This window comes from Leguminivora glycinivorella, chromosome 25, assembly GCF_023078275.1.
Source record: "Leguminivora glycinivorella isolate SPB_JAAS2020 chromosome 25, LegGlyc_1.1, whole genome shotgun sequence".
In the NCBI taxonomy this organism is placed as follows: Eukaryota; Metazoa; Arthropoda; class Insecta; order Lepidoptera; family Tortricidae; genus Leguminivora; species Leguminivora glycinivorella.
The window spans coordinates 10186970-10206748 of record NC_062995.1 but is presented as its reverse complement, the minus strand read 5'-3'; the positions used below and the strand labels follow the sequence as shown (position 1 = coordinate 10206748).

General features: G+C 36.2%; 2 protein-coding genes across 2 annotated transcripts; both read right to left on the bottom strand.

Annotated features, from left to right (window-relative positions):
• Positions 1-3366: 3366 nt before the first annotated feature.
• LOC125239343 lies at positions 3367-5924 on the bottom strand. The gene is made up of 2 exons (XM_048146894.1): positions 4847-5924; positions 3367-3655 (listed from the first exon to the last, which is right to left on the bottom strand). Exon 1 carries the CDS (start codon positions 5718-5720, stop codon positions 4932-4934), a length of 789 nt encoding a protein of 262 aa, XP_048002851.1. The 5' UTR covers positions 5721-5924; the 3' UTR covers positions 3367-3655; positions 4847-4931.
• Positions 5925-6311: 387 nt separating this feature from the next.
• On the bottom strand, positions 6312-9771 carry LOC125239537. The gene is made up of 3 exons (XM_048147152.1): positions 8092-9771; positions 6813-7967; positions 6312-6382 (listed from the first exon to the last, which is right to left on the bottom strand). Exons 1-3 carry the CDS (start codon positions 9275-9277, stop codon positions 6312-6314), a joined length of 2412 nt encoding a protein of 803 aa, XP_048003109.1. The 5' UTR covers positions 9278-9771.
• Positions 9772-19779: the final 10008 nt, after the last annotated feature.

Here is a 19779-nt window from a genome sequence, read left to right as displayed (position 1 = left end):
AAATTTACTTCAATGTTGTTGATTGCCCTGGTTACCTACCTGTCTAAGTACGAACTGAAGGTAAGTAATTGAAACACGATGGGTACAGGGTTCAATTAAGAACATGGAATATTTCAAGCTTTTCAGAGATTCTTTATTAGATCTCCAATCTTCAGGGATGTATATGTGTCATCTTGGCTGTTTAAACGATATATATATATATATAGCCTTATATATTTTGAATGTATTAGCTTGCACAAAGCTAAAGGTACAATAACATAAATACTCTTTATTGTGAACCTCAATACAGAAAATCCAGTAACTAACACCATGTGGGGCTCCGTCGATATCGCTTTCTGTCTCTGGCGCCTTAGTAATGCTACGGGAAAATTTTGCAACTTTGCACCACTCTAACTCCTAAATTAGTAGGTTTTAAAAAAACTTTAATTTATAAAAGATGCTTATTTTAATGCATTCTTTCTAATAAGAACAAAACACTATGCTAGAAAGAGTGCAGAGGAAGTTCTGTAGGCACATTTACAAACGACTGTACGGATATTACCCATCATCATCATCCTCCTTGCGTTATCCCGGCATTTGCCACGGCTCATGGGAGCCTGGGGTCCGCTTTGACAACTAATCCCAAGATTTGGCGTAGGCACTAATTTTACGAAAGCGACTGCCATCTGATCTTCCAACCCGGAGGGTAACTAGGCCTTATTAGGATTAGTCCGGTTTCCTCACGATGTTTTCCTTCACCGAAAAGCGACTGGCAAATATCAAATGACATTTCGCACATAAGTTCCGAAAAACTCATTGGTACGAGCCGGGGTTCGAACCCGCGACCTCCGGATCGAAAGTCGCACGCTCTTACCGCTAGGCCACCAGCGCTTCCTGTACGGGTAATATGTACGGATATTACCCATATATGTATCCATCTCTATTCGTAACAGGAATGGTTGGTCTTCAAACTGTAGAAACCAGACGGAAACTGCTGCATATTATGCATTACCGCCAACTGTTTCACCATAGAGTAGATGACGCATCCGTGCTTGAGAGAATGGGGCTGCAAGTGCCAAGAGCGAATGTAGTGGTTGGCATGCCGGGCGCGGTGCCGGCGCGGCGGCGGCGGCGCCTGTTCGCGGCGGCCGGCGCACCGCTCGAGCCCGAGCTGCTCTTAACTGCATCATGTTGGAGACAGACGATATTGACATATTTGCTGATAGTGTTGGTGTGTTTTACAGAAAACTCTTAAGGTTCATAGACTCTACACTCCTTAGGTGATTAATGTAATAACCATAGTTTAACTTTTAAGTGTGTTTGCTTTTATTTATGTCAATTTAACATGTACATAATTATATTACCACATAAGTGCTTTGGTGAAATACCTACTGTTAACTTTTGTGTATTTTTAATAAATAAACGTGAAAAAGTCCCAGAATCGGGCCCCTTTTGCTATACTCTGACCGCCCCTGTCTATACTACTGTAATGTTTGACGTTATCACGTTAAACTACCGTCCGTAAACCGACTTTACAGACAACTAATTTTGATGACAGAGGCTTCCCACAGACAGTCTTAAAAATTCATAATCTTAAAAAAAACTTGTATGCAATCTGACAGTTCAAATCTGTCAGTGTCTTGTCAGTGTCAGTTTGAACTGTCAGATTGCATACAAGTTTTTTTAAGATTATGAATTTTTAAGACTGTCTGTGGGAAGCCAGAGACAAAAAATGTCGCCGTGCAACTGTTGCATCCGTGTGTGCGGGCCCTTAGTAGTTGCTTAGTAGTCTGTGGTTGCGTGCGTCACTGGCGATGGCATTATGGCTTCCCACAGACAGTCTTAAAAATTCATAATCTTAAAAAAAATTTGTATGCAAACCAAGACCTTTACAGGGGACAGCTCAATCACATTTTTTGCCATACGAAATTAAACCTTATTGCTGAAACAGAAAGTCGATCGTATCAGACTAGCGAAAACGGTCCACATGAGAGGGCATTGTTTGGGCTGGTGTCCCTCTCGCACGTGTTGCCAGTGTTAATGAGGTTCCCATATGAGTAGTATTTTTATCTGTATATTACCTGACTCTATAACTTCTTATTTTATTTTAATGTTATATTCAAACTAGGGTTTCGATATATTTCAAAAAATTTGAAAATAATTATAATGTAATTATTTTGATGCCAGTAAATCAAAGATTTGTATAATTAAAAAATACTTTCAATTGGGTGTTAGTAGATTTAGTAGTAACTTTGAAAATTGACTGGTATCCCCAATTTATGACAGTGATGACGTCACTGAATAATGTTGACATTGTCAGCAAGTGCGAGAGGGACACCAGCCCAAACAATTACCTCTCATGTGGACACACTTTTTGACCTAACTAAACAATCTAGTTTAATAATTCTAAATCTATGTATGCAAATTGCACTGACAGATCTGTCAGTGTCTTGTCAGTGTCAGTTTGAACTGTCAGATTGCATAAAAGATTTTTTTAAGATTATGAATTTTTAAGCCTTCCCATAGACGAGTCTTAATTTTCCACAGAATTACAGTTAAACCAGAATGAGTAGTTAGGTCAAAAAGTGTGTCCACATGAGAGGTCATTGTTTGGGCTGGTGTCCCTCTCGCTCTTACTGACAATGTCAACATTATTCAGTGACGTCATCACTGTTATACATTGGGGATACCAGTCAATTTTCAAAGTTACTACCAAATCTACTAATACCCATTTGAACATATTTTTTAATTATACAAATCTTTGATTTATTGACATCAAAATAATTAAATTATAATTATTTTCCAATTATTTGAAATATATCGAAACCCTAGTTTGAATATAACACTAAAATAATATAAGAAGTTATAAAGTAAGGTAATATACAGATAAAAATACTACTACTATGGTAACCTCATTAACGGTGGCCACACGTGCGAGAGGGACACCAGCCCAAACAAAGCCCTCTCATGTGGACCGTTTTCGCTAGTCTGATACGATCACCTTTCTGTCTCAGTGATAAGGTTCAATTTAGTATGACAAAAAATGTAATTCCACAATCTAGTTTAATAATTCTAAATCTATGTAATTTTCATAATCTTAAAAAAAACTTGTTTGCAAATTGACAGTTCAAACTGACACTGACAGATCTGTCAGTGTCAGTTTGCATACAAATTTTTTTTAAGATTATGAAAATTAAAACTCGTCTTTGGGAAGCCTATCACTCGTTAAGCTAGGAACACACTACGCGGACGTCCGTCGTAAATCGACCGCGGACGGGAATCTGGACAATGGAAATACACATAACCGTGCAAACTATCGGTCGACGGACGCGGACGTGGCCTTGAGCGCACGGACGTCCGATCGAAATCTGGCTCTCTGTGTATCGACTCTGATACAAAACGTTTCTTGCCTGAGCTCTCATTTGCTTGTGAGTTTGGGAGAACAATTTCAGTCCTAGATAATGAGGTACAATTCTACCTTTGACCTGACATGTACATCATTTTAGTAATATAACAAATCATCATCATCTGCTTCGCTAACATTGTTGAGATAAGAGGTTGGTTACACTGAGAAGGAAATGATTCATACCTTGAGCTGAAGATATGACCTCGGTGGCTCTCTCGCCCATAAGCTCTCAGCACAGCTGATAGCTTCCACCGGATTATATGCCACCACCTGTATAGAAAATAGTTTTATGACCATGGGTCACTAAGGTACACAACCTATGTATTTATAACATGAACAATTGTTATTATAGTAATACCAAGAATATATTGAAGTATTATGATTGTTATTGTTTTACTATCTCAATCAATTGGGAAACTATCCTGAGGACTTGGTCCTTATTATTCCTTATCTATATGAGAATTATGATATATGTGAATGTATTTATGTTGTAGAATTATATTAGCATAGTTACTGGCTCATAGCATGAACCGATCTGGGTTTAAAATAATAATAATAATATGACTTGTAAACATGGTATGATATATCCATATATTGGATTTATTAAGATTGGTTATAACGCATAATATGATCATATTTGTATGTCAACACATAAGTAATTGCACAGGTTGCAACACAACGTTACGCATTCGTTCAATATCCGTAAGAAGGCTACACAGCCTCATACTCTAAGGGTAATCCCTCTATTTCGTCACTGACCATGGTCAAGGCAACTCAGCCTCTATATCAAGGATCAAATCCTCTTTCACTTCGGCCGTAGCCAGGCAAACATAGCCTCTATATAAAAGGATAAATCCTCTTTCACTTCGGCCGTAGCCAGGCAAACATAGCCTCTATATAAAAGGATAAATCCTCTTTCACTTCGGCCGTAGCCAGGCAAACATAGCCTCTATATAAAAGGATAAATCCTCTTTCACTTCGGCCGCAGCCAGGCAAACATAGCCTCTATATAAAAGGACGAATCCTCTTTCTTATTATAGGCCGCAGCCTCTCGACAAAGTACGCAAGCGAGACAAACAGGTTATGGGCAAACGATATTTTCCTCTCTCGCCAAACTCATGCACATCATCTTCACATCAAGTCAACTTTTAAGGCATATTAATTATAGTAATTATTAAGCGCATTGGTCTCAAATAAAGATAAGCAGCTCAAACTCAAATAAGACAGATCTCTCGTTCTAAATGGAGATCATGATGAAGAAAATAAATATGTGAATGGGACAACCATGTCCTCTTTTATTTCTTTTATACTCAAACTATACTTAGCTTTTGGAGAGCCGAAGGGAAGATGCATGTGGCTTTCACGAGGCACTTTATTTATAACTTTTATATCGCACGTTCCCAAACTAACTTTGACACACAAAGATGGCGCAATCAAAAGGAAAAGGAAACGTTAGCTTACCATAGACTAATTTGAAGCTGTCATATGTGTTGCCTGTTGAAATATGTACACATCGCGGGAGTCCGCGACACACCCGCCGAGCGAGCTATAACGATGCAGTAAGTGTGGTCATCAGATGGCGGGTCCACTCTCGGATTTTTTCCCTAGCTTGGACCGCCGCAGCCCTCATTTGCCTTTCATTGTCAGACTGGTTTACTTCTGACTCATAGTTTTCATCAGCCATATCAGCTTCTAAGTTTATATTATCACATTTATGCTCTATGTTTGACTCTATCATATCTTTGTCTGTATTTGGAACGTTGAGGTTCTCCTCTGTCATCTCATTGCTATGTGCCGTGTCCACGTCCATGCTGTCAACTGTGTCAAGCTCCATTTCTAGTTGTACATCGGGATAAAACTCTCTTTGTATCACTGAAGAATCTGTACTTTCTTCTAATTTCATTTCTTTTATCCTTGTTGTAGGTTCTTCCTCTAATTGATGATTAGACAAATTGTTAGGTGTTGGAACATCTTCTACTTCCAAAGGGTATAAGTGTAATAAGGATCTCGTAAATGTACCATTGTCGATCTTCACTCGAGCGACTCTACATAATCCATCAGCTCCTTTAATTAATTCAACGATCTTCCCTACTTTCCAGTTCTCTCTGTTCTTAGTATCACCTTTCATTTGTACAATGTCCCCAACACATGGTTCATTGTGAGTTTTAACTCTGGGTTGTTTGGTTGAATTTTTGTAACGTTCTCTTAAGCTAAGCAGATACTGATTCATGAACATGTCCTTGTATTCTCTCATGATAGTCTCACCACGTCTCCAACCTTCTATGAGTTGTTGTTTGGTTGTAGTGGCGTTAACGGGTGTTTCCTTCATTGACATCTGTAGTCCTAGACATTTTCCCGGTGTCAAGAAGTCTGCTGGTTTCAATACATGTTCCAAACCAGTACCTACGTAGGTTAATGGTCTTGTGTTGACGACACTTTCCACTTCTTTAAGAACGGTTAGTAGTTGGGTATCGTTCAATAGATGTTTCTGTAGTGTTCGTTTAAGACAGTGCTTGGTAACACCCACTAATCTTTCGTATACGCCCCATGCCATGGGGCCAGCTGAGGATGAATTTCCATTGTATATTTTCCTCTGTTAAACTTTTAGTTGTCATTAGTTCAGATAGTAGTTTGAATTGAAGTGCGTTGTCTGTTACAATCAGAGTAGGAACACCTCTGGTAGCCATAAATCTTCTAAATGCTAGTAAACATTCTTCTGCTGTCATGTCTTTTACTAGCTCCAAATGTATAGCACGAACGACTAAGCAAGTGAATAAGCAAATCCATCGTTTTTGTTGAGTTTCTTCTTTAACATACATTGGTCCAAAGTAATCTACACCTACATATGTATATGCTGTCTCATACTTTACTCTTTCAGGTGGTAAAGCAGGAGTTTCTGGTAAGGAGTAGGGTCCTCCGCCATGTTTCACACATTGCTGGCATTTACGGATATATTTTTGTACTTGTGCTCTTCCTTGTGGAATCCAAAAGCGTTGTCTGATTATATCAAGGGTGTGAGGTATACCAACATGATAGTTGTTCTCATGTGCTTTCCTTATAACATTTGTAGTGTAATCGCAATCTTTGGGCAGAAGAATTGGGTGCTTTGCATCATACGATAAATCGGAGTGTGTCAGACGACCGTCGCATCGAAGGATTCCGTCCACATCTTTAAATAATCCTAGGTTACGGGTAAGACTGGTCTCCTTGTTATCGACTTCATCTGGATAATATTGTTTCTGTATACTTCTTATTTCTTGTGTTTCTGAGTTTACTCTGTTATCTGTATTGTTTGTCTGTGTTGTTGTACGAATATCTTTGATTTTTGATTGATGCTTCTGATGTTTGTTCAAGTGACTATTCTTTTTAAACTGATTTTCTTTATCTAGGTTCATTTCATTTTCATGTATTGTTTCTTTCGACAGACCCTCCCCCTCGAAAAAGGAGAGGTGTCGTACGGGTGGGCATGGCCAGTTGCTAGAGTCCCTTTCTAAGTCCCAGTTCAGACCAAGAGTTTTCACAGTTTTATCTGTAGTCGCATCTGTTATATTTTGCATAAATTCTTTAGAGTTAGAACTCCACTCTCTAAGGTTCATTGATATTTGCTTGAATACGTCTTTGCTGTCTTTATACAGTTTTGTTGCTTCTTCGACGCTGTTTGTTCCTGTCAAAACGTTATCTACATATATATTGTTGGCTAGATTTTTTAGTTTGTCATTGTCGGATCTGGATAGGTGCATTTTGATTGTAGCATTTAATAAAAATGGGCTTGATATAATTCCGAAAGGTACTCGTGTAAATCTTAAATGTATGAGATTCTCTTTCACTGCTGGTTTGGATACATCTTTTAACCATAAAAATCTTGTGACATCTCTGTCATTATCATTCAGGCCTATCTGTAGAAAAGCCTTTTCTACATCAGCGGTTATTCCAATTTTATGACATCTGAATTTTATCAGCAACCCGCATAGATCTTCTAGCATCATTGGTCCGCAGTACATGCATTCGTTAAGGCTCTTACTGTCCTTTGTCTTTGCTGACGCATCATAGACTATTCTTAGCTTCTTCCCAGGTGCCGACACTCCATGATGACTGAGATAATGAATTGGATGATCAGTAATATCTTTATCCTTGACAGTTTCTATAACTCCAGATTCAAGTTGTTCTTGCAAGGTTTGATCATACATGTGCAAGGTTTCTAAGTCCATTCTCTTGAGTAAGCTGATCAAACGGCCGTGTGCTTGTCCTATGTTCGATTGTAGATCAGGAGGATATTCATTCCATGGCCAGCTGACAAAATATCTGTTGTCTTTGAATATTGTATTCTTATTGAAATGTTTGATCGCTATTTCATCTCGGTTGATCGTTGGAGAATCCGTGATGCCAATCGACTCCAGTTCCCATAGAGATTTGACATTTCCTGTGTCTAATGGTGGATCAGGCTCGTTCAATTTATTTTCCCACGATGCTTGTGAATAGGTAAGTACGTAGAGATTATCATCTTTGTCACGACGACTGTCAGGTTTTCCAGATAGAATCCATCCTATTTCGGTGTCTACTAGATATAGATTTTCTTGTAATTAATAATAATAATAATAATAATAAAATACTTTATTGCACTACTACAACGACAACAGCTAAACAAACAAATAAAGAACTTAAATAGTAGGTAACAACAGGCGGTCTTATCGCTAAAGAGCGTAATTGTATTTTATTTGTTGACAAAAAACTGAGGTAGTAATCATTTCCAATTAAAATGTCGATTCTGTCTGAAAGAGAGCCATCATCGGCTAATTTGTGTTTTGAATTGGGAATCCACTTCGTTAGGTTTTGTTTTGGATAATGAATGCCTTGAGTGATGGAAAGTACAACATTTGCAAATATCACCTTTTGTTCATCGTTTCGAGTTTGAATGGCAAACTTTACTAGAGGACTATCAAGTTCTCGTGGTTTTTCTGATCCAAATATAAAGACAAATAAGTGATGATTTTCTATAGGTTCCAAATTCAGATTTTGTGCTTCTGTTTGTGTGATGTAGCTTCTTTGGGATCCAGAATCTAGTAGTACTCTACATTTCTTAATTTGACCATTCTGTCCAATGACATTTACTATAGCAGTTTGGAGTATCGTTGCTTCATCTCCGCTCACATGGAAAGTCTTGGTAGATACGGTTCTTTCTGTAGTTATCCTTTTCTTAGGGCACAACGCTCTGTTATGTTGGTTTCTAGCCTTGCAATAATGGCAGACATGTTTGACTCTGCAGGTGTTCTGTCGATGGCCATATTTAAAACATATGAAGCAACGGTCAGACAACTTGCCTCTTCTCTCAGCTAAAGTTGTAAAACGCGGACAACTATCATTGAAATGATCACCGTGACAAAATATACAATCTTTTCTGTCTCGCTTTTTAGGTGGATATTGATTTCTTGATTCGTTATTTGCTTCATACGGTCTCTTCCTTCTGTCTACGCTAGAAAACGTTGAAGTACCCGGTTCGGTTTTGATGGGTTTCCCTTTAGGTTTCATATTATATTTATTTTTAAATTTCCTTTCACCAGTGAATTTCTTCAAATGTTTATTATTATTATCCTTAACTTTATTAATTTTCACGTGTAACGTTTCAGTGGTGAAAGTAGGTTCTCTATTTTTATCTTCTGCATTAATTCTATCAACATCCTCCTTTGCCGTTATGATAGCGTTTAACTGTTTCCTTATCTCTTCTGTGGATTCAGTTTTCAACTTCAGTTTCAACTCATAAATCACATCTTCAGGAAATTTTTCCATGAAAAGGAACCTTAAGTTATTCTTATTAGTGTCTTCTCCTAGGGATTGCAATACTCTAAGGTGTCTTTCTAATTCATCTAATGTTTTCCTGCAATCTTGAGGCTTCATCGCTTTCTTAACTTTATATAGGGAGGAGTAATGAGCGTCAATAATCTGTATTCTATTACCATATCTTTCTTTAAGTGTATCTACGGCTATTTTATAATTTTCGTTTGTGGTTTCCAAACCGTCAATTATGATTTTTGCTTCACCCTTCAAGGAAGCCTTAAGATAAAGAAACTTATCCACATCTCTCAAGTTTCTTTGATCAATGTTGGAACTGAACTGGTCCCAAAATTGGGTCCACTCTAGGACATTGCCATGGAAAGACACAAGCTCTAATTCCGGTAGCTTACTTCTATTCTTAACAGGGTCGGACTTAACTTGGCCTTGTTCTTTAATGGACTGTATTCTGGCATTAAGTTCAGCTAAAATTTCCTCGCCTTGTAATTGTATCTCTGTTAAGGTCGAGACCTCATCAGGGTTCGGATCAGTACTTGTATTAAAATACTGATAGAGATCACTCTGAAATTTCCCCAGCGTTGACTGTAACTTGAAGGCAATGATAGCGGCTTGTTCCACTTCATTACCTTCCCATGGACGACACGCACATAGCTCTGATGCTTTCGCTTGATGCTCTTTTATACTATTGGCAAATGTTCTAAGACGCTTCAATAATATGTTGTCCATAGTGTTCTTTCTTTATTCTGAAAACGCATTTTGAGACAAATCAACTTAACATGTCAAAATTAATTAAAGTAGTAAGGCATTTTATAAGTTTTTTATTTAATGTGCAAATCATAAATAATTTGGAGTAATTGACAGGTAAGTATTGTAGGTATAAGAATTTATTTTTAATTATTTTATTTTATTTTAAGTATAGATGGTACGACTTGACCTCTATAATGATGATGATGAACTGAATTGTGTGTAAATCTAAATAGTCTCTGTCAATAATAACTTATCCTCATCGCTAGGATCAGTACATAAACATTTATCACATATTTAAGCATTTAAGTTCACATTCAATATTTATATTACCAAATATATGATTTAACGACACTCAAATTGTGACAATGTCACAGAAATGTAGAATATTCTAGGGTATTCGATGAAAATCATGGCAACAAACATTATACAGTAAATGTTGAATCACTTCATTTATTTATAATTAATCAATCACTGATTATTTTTATGAAATTAATAAAATGTTATATCATAGCTTAGCGCCATCTAGTTTCACTAGGATGTAAACGTCAACAACATCATTATCACAATGATTTTACTTTAATGAAAGAATTTTCTTTATTTTCATAAACGCAATTGACTATATTATTCAACAGTCATATTTAAATACCTGCTAATATGTGGCCAAAGGAGTTCTATTTCTTCACGCAGCCGGAGGCAGCCGAGAACTTCGTTCGGCTTTATGCCTATACTTTGTCTTCACGCCTGACTCGACGTTCGTCAGCACTCGTACGCTGTTTCAATTGAACACGAAATAAGTTGGGATTCATTTTGATTTCAATAAATAGTCATTTTAAATTTACTTAATGACCTTATCCCAACAATGTATTTAGTGTTCCGTCTCTAATTATTCCCTTCATAAGGTTACCTCATACGCCGTACGCAATACGCAATCACAATGCACATGTCATGTCGCCGGGAAAAATGTATTTTTTCGCAAATATGTAACTTGGCCATGTAAATTTCAATCAATATACTCTCACGTTTCATCTCACAGGTTTTGAATCATAAAGACAAAGAAATGATCGTAATATTACATAAATAATTGCAAATAATCCTTTAAGAAAGTTTACTAGTAAGTTGTTGAAATAACACAGACTTGGTAGGCCGTAACCTAAAAGTTTCTATTTACAAACACTCACCTTTAAGCCTTATATAGTTTATTTCAAACACAATACAACACTTCCCATTCGCCGCACAACTTTATATTTATTTTAATTATTCACTCGCAAACCACTTGTTGCACAATGTTTTTCGACAGGAGTAATCGGTTCCACCATCTTGCTGTGGCCAAGGTTGTCGATAAAATTATATCGATAAATTATCGGTTTTTGCATACCGGTATTCCATGTGCTTACACTCAAGGTAAGTTACCTGTAAATACATTTCAAAAGGGGTTTCTATCGAAATCATCGATAAGATCTTTATTAAAACATCAAGTGTATCTTATAATATTCGATTTATTTATTACTCCGTAAAGAAAAGCATAATTAATCAACTGAATTATGACAGTAGTGACATGTGATGAATAAAGTGTAGTATCCTTCTGATGCGAACAAATAAGTGAATCGTATCGAACAGCAGTATGCTCGATAATCATAACCTCAAATTTAAGCATTTCTAAAGTGTCATTATGTTCGCCATTGAATCAAAATCTTGATATAGAATAGTTAAACAGTTATATTATTAAATCTCTGGTTTTCTATTGAAATTGCAAGCATAAACTTTCAATCAAGTGCAAATTGTAAACAATTTGTCACTCACAAGATGTAAATGACAGTAAATTTTTTAAGTGATTTTAATTATTTTCTAAGTTTTATTTGATCTTTAATATTTCTTCAATATTCTTTTTGGTTAAAGTATCGATATCTGAAATAATCGTTATTCTGTTTTATGATATAGTGTACAATAATTATCGATATGAAACTTGCCGACATCGACATGTCTACATCACTTTCGCAAAATAAGTTGCGTAATATTATAATTATTTAGTTTTTATGTTACAAATTCATGATTTTTGAACAAATACGTGTTTTATAAGGTAATTAGGGTTTCAAAGATATAAATCACACGCAGATTTCAATGGTATTTCCTTACGCGGGAAATTCAAAAATGTAAGGTGACGCTTATAGTTTACAACACACAATCAATAGGTGGCAGCACTTTGTATGAATCACAACGATCACAGGGCAACCTTTAACCTCTTAAAGTTTGTATTTAGTACAAATTTGGTAAATCATTTGTGAAACAGTTTCATAAATTTGTAATCATATCCAAGACACTCTACCACCAATTTTTGTATCGACTCTGATACAAAACGTTTCTTGCCTGAGCTCTCATTTGCTTGTGAGTTTGGGAGAACAATTTCAGTCCTAGATAATGAGGTACAATTCTACCTTTGACCTGACATGTACATCATTTTAGTAATATAACAAATCATCATCATCTGCTTCGCTAACATTGTTGAGATAAGAGGTTGGTTACACTGAGAAGGAAATGATTCATACCTTGAGCTGAAGATATGACCTCGGTGGCTCTCTCGCCCATAAGCTCTCAGCACAGCTGATAGCTTCCACCGGATTATATGCCACCACCTGTATAGAAAATAGTTTTATGACCATGGGTCACTAAGGTACACAACCTATGTATTTATAACATGAACAATTGTTATTATAGTAATACCAAGAATATATTGAAGTATTATGATTGTTATTGTTTTACTATCTCAATCAATTGGGAAACTATCCTGAGGACTTGGTCCTTATTATTCCTTATCTATATGAGAATTATGATATATGTGAATGTATTTATGTTGTAGAATTATATTAGCATAGTTACTGGCTCATAGCATGAACCGATCTGGGTTTAAAATAATAATAATAATATGACTTGTAAACATGGTATGATATATCCATATATTGGATTTATTAAGATTGGTTATAACGCATAATATGATCATATTTGTATGTCAACACATAAGTAATTGCACAGGTTGCAACACAACGTTACGCATTCGTTCAATATCCGTAAGAAGGCTACACAGCCTCATACTCTAAGGGTAATCCCTCTATTTCGTCACTGACCATGGTCAAGGCAACTCAGCCTCTATATCAAGGATCAAATCCTCTTTCACTTCGGCCGTAGCCAGGCAAACATAGCCTCTATATAAAAGGATAAATCCTCTTTCACTTCGGCCGTAGCCAGGCAAACATAGCCTCTATATAAAAGGATAAATCCTCTTTCACTTCGGCCGTAGCCAGGCAAACATAGCCTCTATATAAAAGGATAAATCCTCTTTCACTTCGGCCGCAGCCAGGCAAACATAGCCTCTATATAAAAGGACGAATCCTCTTTCTTATTATAGGCCGCAGCCTCTCGACAAAGTACGCAAGCGAGACAAACAGGTTATGGGCAAACGATATTTTCCTCTCTCGCCAAACTCATGCACATCATCTTCACATCAAGTCAACTTTTAAGGCATATTAATTATAGTAATTATTAAGCGCATTGGTCTCAAATAAAGATAAGCAGCTCAAACTCAAATAAGACAGATCTCTCGTTCTAAATGGAGATCATGATGAAGAAAATAAATATGTGAATGGGACAACCATGTCCTCTTTTATTTCTTTTATACTCAAACTATACTTAGCTTTTGGAGAGCCGAAGGGAAGATGCATGTGGCTTTCACGAGGCACTTTATTTATAACTTTTATATCGCACGTTCCCAAACTAACTTTGACACACAAAGATGGCGCAATCAAAAGGAAAAGGAAACGTTAGCTTACCATAGACTAATTTGAAGCTGTCATATGTGTTGCCTGTTGAAATATGTACACATCGCGGGAGTCCGCGACACTCTGGATGTTTTGTTCCGTGCACACCACAGAGAACCTCCTATAGAGTGGCAGTCTTGTCATATTTGGTTCGCGATACGAGTCACCAGTGTTTGGGGTGCGAGGAGCGGGCGGGGAATGTGTTAAGCGCGCTGTGATTGGCCGTTTCAAGGACGGCGGGCAGTCGCGCCAGATGAAAAGGGACAGAAGTATGACTGTCCCTCTACTGACGCGTAAGTGGCCAATGTAAGTTGACCTATGCCGGCTCTGAATAAATTATAAATATGACTTATTTGTGGAATGTAATGCCGTCTGTTTTTAAATTTGAGCTTCTTGTTACCTTTCCACACCATTTCACACTACAGGTGGACATCTTTAAGGCATCAAAATACCCTTTTCCAATTTTTTTGTGCGAAAAACACGCGCTGCTTTCGGGTCTGTTACTTGGTCGATACTGATCGGGCACGGCGAGCGCCCGCGCTTATATCAGTGCAAATACTAGGAAGGCTGGCCACAGCGAGTCGTCTTGTAATAGATGGCGCTGCCATCACGATAACATTAAGCCCGCGGATTTTTAACCAAAAAAAAATGGTTAAAGTAACTTATAAGGTGTAAAAGTGTGTTAAAGTATTAGATTATAGTGTAATTCATAACAGAAAACGTTATCCAGCCATACAGTTGTGATTTATAAACTTTTTGGGACCAAAACATTGTGACCTTGTTTCAAAAATATTTCGTGTCAGTGAAAGATCAATTACGACAATATCACTATTCCGCATTACTTAAAAATACTCAAAACAGTGCATAAAACTTACTATAACTAGAGACAGTGAAAACTATAAACTTACGATAACTAGAGACAGTGAAAACTATAACTAACTGCCGCCAGAAGTGAATGATGCTCAGCGGTCATTGAACTTATTTCAAAATTTGCAAAACGTGAATACAAAATACTTATAGATTGAAGTGTCTTTTTCGCCAGCATCAATGTTTGTATAAATACTGTGTGTGGACAATATAAGTAATCAAGAACATTATTATTTCAAACTTTTCCCGCTCAAATTATTACTTATCATAACTGTCGCCGGCGACGCTAAACGGTCATTGAACTTCTACAAAATTTGCAAAAAGTGAATAAGTACAAAATACTTATAGATTGGAATGTGTTTTTCGCCAGCTTCAATGTTTGTGTAAATACTGTGTGTGGACAATATAAATACTTAATCAAGAACATTATAATAGACTTTTCCCGCTCAAATTATTACTTACCTATTCATACAGTGGAAGCGTTAGAATTATTCGCCAGCACATAATACGTGACCGTAGTGTTGTGGATTCTTGCATGGACTTATAAGACGAGATCCATGGAGTGTGTGGGTTCGAATCTCAAGTTGTGAACTTACTTTTTTGCTTTTTTTTTTATTTATTTATTTAATTTTTCACTCATATAACTTTATTTTTTTATTTTTCTATGATCAGAAAAATGACGCCATATATAAAACCCATTTGTGCAAAATGTGAAAACTATATTCAAGGCAAGCATTTCCTCATGTGTTCCCGTTGTGAGCGTACTTTTGACCTCTCATGTTCAAACATGGAAAAGCTGTATGACTTAATGGACCGAGACCGTAAGGCATCATGGATGTGTACTAAGTGTAGACAGTGTAAAATACCGGTGAAAAGAGGTAGCATGCCGAAAATTCGTAAAGGGAGCGAAAATACGTCTCTCCTATCTCAAAGAACTACATCTTCAAAAGTATGTGCGACAACGCTAACAGAATTCGAACGGATGCAACCGACATCATTTCCGCACCCCACACTTGATAATGAAACGGAAAGAAGGTATAATGTCCCTGTGCATAATTCATTTCAGCGTTTAACTATCCAAAACAGCTGTGATACTACAAGCCTACCACAAAACAGGTGTCTAGAGAAAAGTAGCTGTTTGGATAGAACCGCCATTCACAAAAGCGAGGCAGAATTAGATTTGGATCATACATTGAAATCGACTAACCATTTGGCCGGTACATGTAAAAATAGCAATGAATCACAGAGCATGGATGAACTCAAGAGACAATTAAATAACCTGAAAGACCAACTACTGCGAGCAAACTGCAAAATACAGAGCTTAATTACTGAAAACTACGATTTAAAAAAAGACATATCTGAGATACGCAACAAATATGAAGCTCACGATAATATCTCACAGGAAACTACACCCACGCCAATATCACCTGTTATTTCTGCACCAAACAAGAAAAATAAACTAAAACCCAAACCAATGACCGATATCCGCGAGTGCAAATCTGAAGAAACTGCATTGTCGCCTAAAATAACTACACCTAATCGTCAAACATCGACGACAGATACAGTACAGAAAGCTGAAAAGAGCCAGGTTCATAAAAGGTCAGACTCTAACGAGCGTGTCCCATCTAACACAAAGAAATTGCTTATCTTAAGTAATAATAATAAGCACACAATCTTAAATACTATAAGAAACGATTCTTTCTTCGAAAACTTTTCTGCGTGTCATCATATCACTCCCGGTGGAGGTGTAAGGGAGATGTTCAAGAATATAAAGAGTCAACTACGAGGCATGTCAAACGATGACTACTGTATTGTGCTAATTGGAGAGGAAGATTTCCATGATTCTCAAGATTTTGGTGAACTAGTACGCTACATAAGAGAAGCAGTGAAAAGTGTCACATTTACAAATATAATCGTAGCATGTCCGACATACATATGTGGCAAACCTTTATATAATAGTAGAGTAGAACATTTTAATTACTTACTGTTTAGTGACTTACCGAACCATAATGAATGCTTTTATATTTATGATTGTAATATAAATGTATCTTTTGACATGTTTACAGAAAACAGTGGAAGGTTGAACAACTGTGGTATGAGGAATATTATACAAAATTTGAGTTATAACATACGTTGGTTGGCACAAAAACAACTAAATCCTACTAGTTGTTCTGACATTTTTTTTCGTAAATAACAACGTAGCTCATACAGATGTGTTAAATATACTCCATCAAAATGTATGTGGTGTTTCAAACAAAACAAACGAGCTAGAAATTTACCTCAACGAACAGGACAATGCTATAGATTATGTATGTATTAGCGAGCACTTTCTTAATAAAAACTCTGTTTCTTCTTTTAACTTACCTAATTATAGGTTAGCCTCTTTAAACACAAGACTATCTAAAAAGAGGGGTGGTACCTTGATTATGGCATCTTCAAATATAGACTCACAAGAACTAGAAATATGTAAGAAACTATATGTGTCAGACGGCTTTGAAATCTGTGGGATTCGGGATATCAAAACTAATTTATATATTGTATGCTGCTATAGGTGTCCTAAAGACAGTAATTTTGAAGTATTTATACAGCAATTAGAACTATTGCTGGATTACCTTTTTGATAAAAAAACAGTTATTTGTGGCGACTTTAATGTGAATCTATTAAAAGATACAAAACAGCGGTCAGACTTTCTCAATCTTCTTAAATGTTACAATTTCAAGCATCTTATTAATAGCATAACTTTCAGGCGTAACGACTCACAATCATGTGTTGATAACTTCATCACCAATTTGCCTTCTAACCAAGATATAAAAACAGTTATAGATCATAATGGGATAGCAGACGGACACGCTGCGATTTTCTGCAGTTTGACAGTAGATACTGGAGAAGTCAGCAAAGAAGATGTTTTGGTAATAGAAAAAAGATATTTAAATGAAAAATCTGTACAGTCGTTTAGAAATAGGTTGGCCGACATATGTTGGGCAGACTTAGATATTAATGGGTTTCTTTGTAAAATATCTGAAGAATTCCAACTAAATTTCATAAAGAAGGAAAAGAAAGTCAGAAATAAATCCCAAAATAAACTTAATTGGATTACAAAAGGTATAAAGACATCTAGTAAAATGAAAAGAATACTAACCAATATTAAAAAACCAGATTGCGACCCATCTATTCTAGTTTACCGTGAAAAATATATTACTTTATACCGAAAAGTTATAAGACATGCAAAAAAATTAGCCGTACAAGGGGAAATTTATAAAACTGGGGGATCGATTAAAAGTATCTGGAACGTTGTTAATAGACATAGAAATAAATCCACTAACTTTAAACATGATGTACTGATCGTTTTGATTATTGTCTGAGTTATAGTAAAACAGCGAGCACAGCTGATCTGTCCTCTGCGATACACTGCTTAGAACATCACAATGAAACGCACTACAAGGATATATATTGGTGGCCTATTTCATCGTCTGAAGTTACAAAGACCGTGCAAGCCATGGAAAATAAGAAATCCTATGGCTTTGATGAAATACCCATTTTTGTTATTAAACAGTCTATCGATCTCCTTTCAGAACCTCTTGCTCAATTTTTTAACCGATGTTATAATGAATCAGTCTTTCCAGAACAGTTTAAAGTGGCCAAAGTTGTACCTGTATACAAAAAAGGCCAAAAAACAGATCCGCATAATTACAGACCCATATCACTTCTTCCAGTAATGTCCAAAATTTTCGAAAAACTTATTAAAACCCGTCTTATGCTACATCTTCAAAACAATCATATCATTAACCCAAGACAATTCGGCTTTCAAAAAAATGTAGGCACTGTAGATGCTATAAATTATTTAATTGATGACATAATATCCAAAATCCACAATAAAAAGAGGGTAGTGGGCTTATTTCTAGACCTCAGTTCTGCCTTTGACACAGTGGACCATGAATTGCTGTTAAAAAAAATTGAGTTCTATGGAGTAAGAGGCAAAGTATACGCACTCCTACGTAATTATCTAGAAAACCGTAACCAGTACGTAGAAATTAAAGATGTAAATCATGGATCCGTAAGATAAATAAACTCTGCTATAATTAAAGTAATCTGCTATAATTTTTATCATAATTACAAATGACCTAGTTAAATTCATATCAAACGTAGTACCGAACTGTAATGTAACTATGTATACTGATGATACTAATGCTGTTATACATGCTGATCACTTAGCAGAGCTTAATGAATTAGTCAATACTGCCTTATCCTCCTTTTATGAATGGTTCACTCTTAACAATTTATGCCTAAATACTGATAAAACTCAAATAACCTTTTTCAAACAAAGCTCTAAGAAAAATGACAAGCTTCACATCGCTCTAAATGGAGTGCCTATAGACATAGTTGATAATGTAAAATTCCTCGGTATCAGCCTTAATTCTAAGCTAAACTGGACTCAAGAGCTAGATGTTATTGAGAACGTTGTTAGTTCAGCTTGTTATGCCCTGAGAACGCTCAGAGAGGAAATTTACATAGAACATCTTAAAATAGTATATTACGCTTTAATAGAGTCCAAGTTGAGATACAGTATCATGCTATGGGGAAACAGCTTTCAATATAACATAAATAGAGCTCTTATTGCTCAAAAAAGAGCTATTAGAATCATGTTTCGCCTTCCGTACCGGACATCCTGCAGGCCATTCTATGAAAAACTAGGTATCCTTACGGTACCTAGTTTGTATGTGCTAGTTTTACTGACAGATCTGGTGAAGCACATATTAAGACTTGAAACTATTGAAGAACAAGAGGCGCGTAAAGAGTCGCGCACCAAAAATTTAAAAGTTCATTTTCGTCCATTATCAAAAATAGAGGAACATTGCACAAGACACCAGGCCGTTAATCTGTTTAATAAATTACCATTAGAATTAAAAACTATTAACAACTATAGAGTGTTCAAACATAAATTAAAGCAGTTTTTATTGAGAGGGTTTATTCCATAGATGAAATATTTGATTTTGGTTTGTCGTAAGTGTTGATTTGTCTGTTTTTGTTTACTATCATATTAAGTTTTGTTTTTCATTGATTAAGTGTTCAGTTGGTATAGGTAGTTATATCTAAGATTTGTAAGATTTTGTTGTCTTATCTGTCATGTAAGTACTTTTTTATATGTTTAGAATATGTTCAGACACAATGTTATATTGTTTATGA